The sequence below is a fragment of the Rosa chinensis genome, chromosome 4 (assembly GCF_002994745.2).
Source record: "Rosa chinensis cultivar Old Blush chromosome 4, RchiOBHm-V2, whole genome shotgun sequence".
Classification (NCBI taxonomy): Eukaryota; Viridiplantae; Streptophyta; class Magnoliopsida; order Rosales; family Rosaceae; genus Rosa; species Rosa chinensis.
Window position 1 is genome coordinate 43,307,682 of NC_037091.1, and position 3,726 is coordinate 43,311,407.

At 46.2% G+C, this 3,726-nt stretch overlaps 1 protein-coding gene across 1 annotated transcript; it reads right to left on the reverse strand.

Annotated features, from left to right (window-relative positions):
• Positions 1-431: 431 nt before the first annotated feature.
• Positions 432-1,878, reverse strand: LOC112199358. Its single transcript, XM_024340388.1, has 2 exons — positions 1,416-1,878; positions 432-712 (listed from the first exon to the last, which is right to left on the reverse strand). Exons 1-2 carry the CDS (start codon positions 1,876-1,878, stop codon positions 432-434), a joined length of 744 nt encoding a protein of 247 aa, XP_024196156.1.
• Between the last annotated feature and the right edge of the window lie 1,848 nt (positions 1,879-3,726).

Here is a 3,726-nt window from a genome sequence, read left to right on the forward strand (position 1 = left end):
ATCAAAGGCCTCTTGATGCTTCACTCCCACACAAATTATGTTTGTCCTTGCAGCTTTAGTAGAGCAGAAAAAGGCTGAATCTTGCAAGCGGAATTGGAAATAAACCGTCGTAGGAAATTGATTTTTCCCAACAACATTTGCAACTCCTTCTTTGTTCGCGGCGGCGAGGCATTGATAACTACTTTAGCTTTATCTTTTGATACCTCAATGCCTCTCTGATGTACAATGAATCCCAAAAAATAACATGCTTGAACCCCAAACACACATTTCATAGGGTTCATCTTTAGCTTATTGTGACGCTACATACGTTCGAAAACTTTGCATAAATTCGCCGTGTGATTACACCGCTGCTTGGATTTAATGACTACATCATCTATATAAACCTCTAGAATCTTCCCTTAGATTTCATGGAAGATTAGGTTCATTGCTTGCTAGTACGTGGCTCCCGCGTTCTTCAAACTAAAAGGCATGACCACGTATTCAAAAACTCCTGCGAAACCTGGGCATCTAAAAGCAGTTTTGTGTCTATCTTCTTCCGCCACTGGAATCTGATGGTAACTGGAAGTTCCATCCATAAAGGAGAGAAGTTCATGACCAGCTACTGCATCCACCAACATGTCCGCTACTGGCTTGGGGTAAACGTCTTTGGGAGTGGCCTTATTGAGATCACGGTAGTCGACGCATACCCTCATTTTGCCATTCTTCTTTCGAACTGGAACAACATTGGATAGCCACTGATTATACTTGGCTATGCTGATGATTCCTAACTTATGCATCTTCTCAACTTCCTCCTTAACCAACGCCTAGGTTTCTGAGTTCATTCGCCTGGACTCCTGCTTCACCGGATTTTGATCTGGGATAGTCGGCAGTTTATGGCAGACCAAGTCAGGAGATAATCTGGGCATATCTTCATATTTCTCCGCGAAACAATCCTTATATTCCCCCAATAAATTGATGCGCCCCTAATTTTCATCAGGCTCTAATTTTGCACTTATTGTCACTTCCATTGGCTTCGCCTCACTGCCCAAATTTACCTTTTATGTAGGATCTCTAACCTTTGGCGGTGTATCATCCAATGCTGCTGGAGCCAATCGGATAGGCTCTTCTTCCTCCTCCTAATCGGAGAATTCTTCGTCGATGTATTCCAATGTTGCTACTTGTGCATAGGACTCTTTTTCGATCAAATATGAAGACAATCTATCATACAAAGAATGAAAGGCCGCTACCTCTTCCTCCATGAGGTCGTGATCCATTAATTAAAACTTCGAGATGGCACCGCATGTCCAGGCCTTTCGAGGTCGTTTTTTGCTACCGCCAGCCCCCATTGTGCCAATTCAGAGGCCGTCACCCCTGTGGGGCGACCCTTATCATCAATATCAATGACCTGTAAAGGAGATATTGGTTCTAGGTAGTACCTTGCGTCCACGTAGCTGGCGGACACCAAAAAAGTCGCGGGTCTGCTTTGACAATTTCCTCCTTGTCCGCGACTCTGTCCCATATGATCAGCTCCTGATGAAGGATGGATGGGACACAATAACTTCGGTGGATCCAGTCGCGGCCGAGAATTACGCTATATGCCGCGTAGCAATCTGTAACAAAGAAAGCGTAAACCCCTTCTGCTAGACCCACCTTGACTTGTAGGAAAATCAAACCCAATGTTTTGGTTATAGTCCCAGCGAAGTTCTTTAGTGTAAGGAACGTGGATTGTATCTTCTCTTTCTTGATCCCTAGCAGATGCATGGTTCTGGTGGTCAAGATGTTGACTGCAGCACCTGTGTCTACCATGATCTTGCTAACCTTGATGTCATTCACATCGGCGGTGATATACAATGGCCTCATGTGCTGCACCATTGCTGGTGTTGGCTTGCTGAAACCCATGTCCTGGTCTCTCACATTGGTGTTTGCAGCCTCTGTTGCTTCGACTTCGTTTAGTGTGGGTTTCTTGGCAAGAGATGACGCCGCTGAGGTGATCTCGAACGTTCATTTGTCCAATGATTTATCATCCTCTGCTTGGCATTCCTGAGCTGCCACTGGTAAGGCATATTTTGATGATAGGACATACACCATGTTACATGTAATGTCCAACATGTCTGCTTCTTTTGATTCTGCCGGGGGAGAGTTCAAGTCCACTTCCTCCGCAAACTTGCCTGAGACGTAAGCAGCTAGCAATCCTTCTTTTTGGATCATGACATGCTCTTGCTGATCCGTCGCGGAGGTAAATTCCTTCTTAGGTGGGTCCTGCCTCTGCTTCACTGATGAAGCCCCTTCTGAGTTCGTAACCACTGTGCTTTGAACCTTCTTAGGCCTCCACTGCACAATTGCAGACCGATTGTCTTTGTCCCCCACCCTGTCAAAGATTAAAGGCTCACTATCTCTTCCTTCCCGAGATATTCTCCTCCAAACACTTACTTTACTAGTTGGCAGCGATTCTCGCCTTGCGGGAGCTAGGGACTTTTCCTGACTGTCCTTCAGGCGAGCGCTGGTTTTTGAAGCCCATTGCGACATCTTAGGACGCTGCTGGAAAACCCGCGGGGCGATGAACCTTTTGGAGGTTAGTGCTTCCACCTGTCTCTGGTATTCTTCTGGAGATCTCACCAACTGCGATGGTTTAATTAACCCCTGATCGAGCGCTTCCAAGGTTCGGTTTGCTTCTCCAAACCTACGCTGGAGTTTTCTCTTCCTTGAAGAGCTCATCTCCACCGCGCGCCTTGCCCTTCTTCTGTGTATACCATCTTCCTTCTTTGACGGAGGACATCGGCGCCGGGGGAATATGGTGGTAACATCAGGCCGTTCATTCGCCCTTTCTCCTTCTCTCGCAACCTTCAACTTCTTGAACAAGTTAGAATCCTTTGGGGAAGAAGTTCTTGAACCAGCGTGCGGTCTTGGGCTACCTGACTGGAAGCTTCTAGAATGTGCTAGTAACTTCATTGGCGGTAAGGAGCCAAAGCGAACAATTCGTTCGTCCTCTTCATGCAACGCCTGGATATTACATTCCTCTTTGCACTGTGAGCATAGAATAATAGGTGGGGACGTCTTGGATCTCCGCTTCGCGAACTGTTCTGTCACCTTTTCTAAGCCCCCGATGGTACGATCTAGGCTCCGCCTATGTTGATACTATAACGTCCCAAACCTGAATATACCAATTTACTAGTCATTTAGACGGTAAACGACCATTACTTTCACTTTTACTGTCGTTTTAGTACTTTTAGTGGCCCTAAGAGTTGACTTTTTATTCGGGTCAAAATTTGAGAAAATGTTCTTCATGAAAGTTGTAGGGGACGTTAAACCGAGCGCATGGATATGTGGTACATAAAAATCGGAGTTCGTATACGAAAGTTATAAGCGAAAGATTAAAGTTACTGTTCACGGTTACTGTCCATTTCCGGCCACCAAACCACTGTCGAAGGCGCGGTTTTTGCCAAGGATCGTTTTGCCCCTAGCCTTGAGCCACGATTTGCAGTGTAGAAGGAGAATCAAGGAGAACCCGATTCTAGGGTTCTTGGGTTTTCTGGGCTTGTGTTCAACGGCCAAATTGGAGCTCTTCCAGATAAAATTGGAACTTGTTGTAGTTGAGAAAGAGGTTGGGTTTGTTGAGTAGATGGTGTTGCCAAATTTTGGTGGCCATCGGAGGTGGTTGCCGGTGGCGCGTGGGGCCCACGCGCTGCCACTGTTGGTGGCGTGTAGGGCAGTGTTTTAATTCCGGTTTTTAGCCCATTAAATCCTATA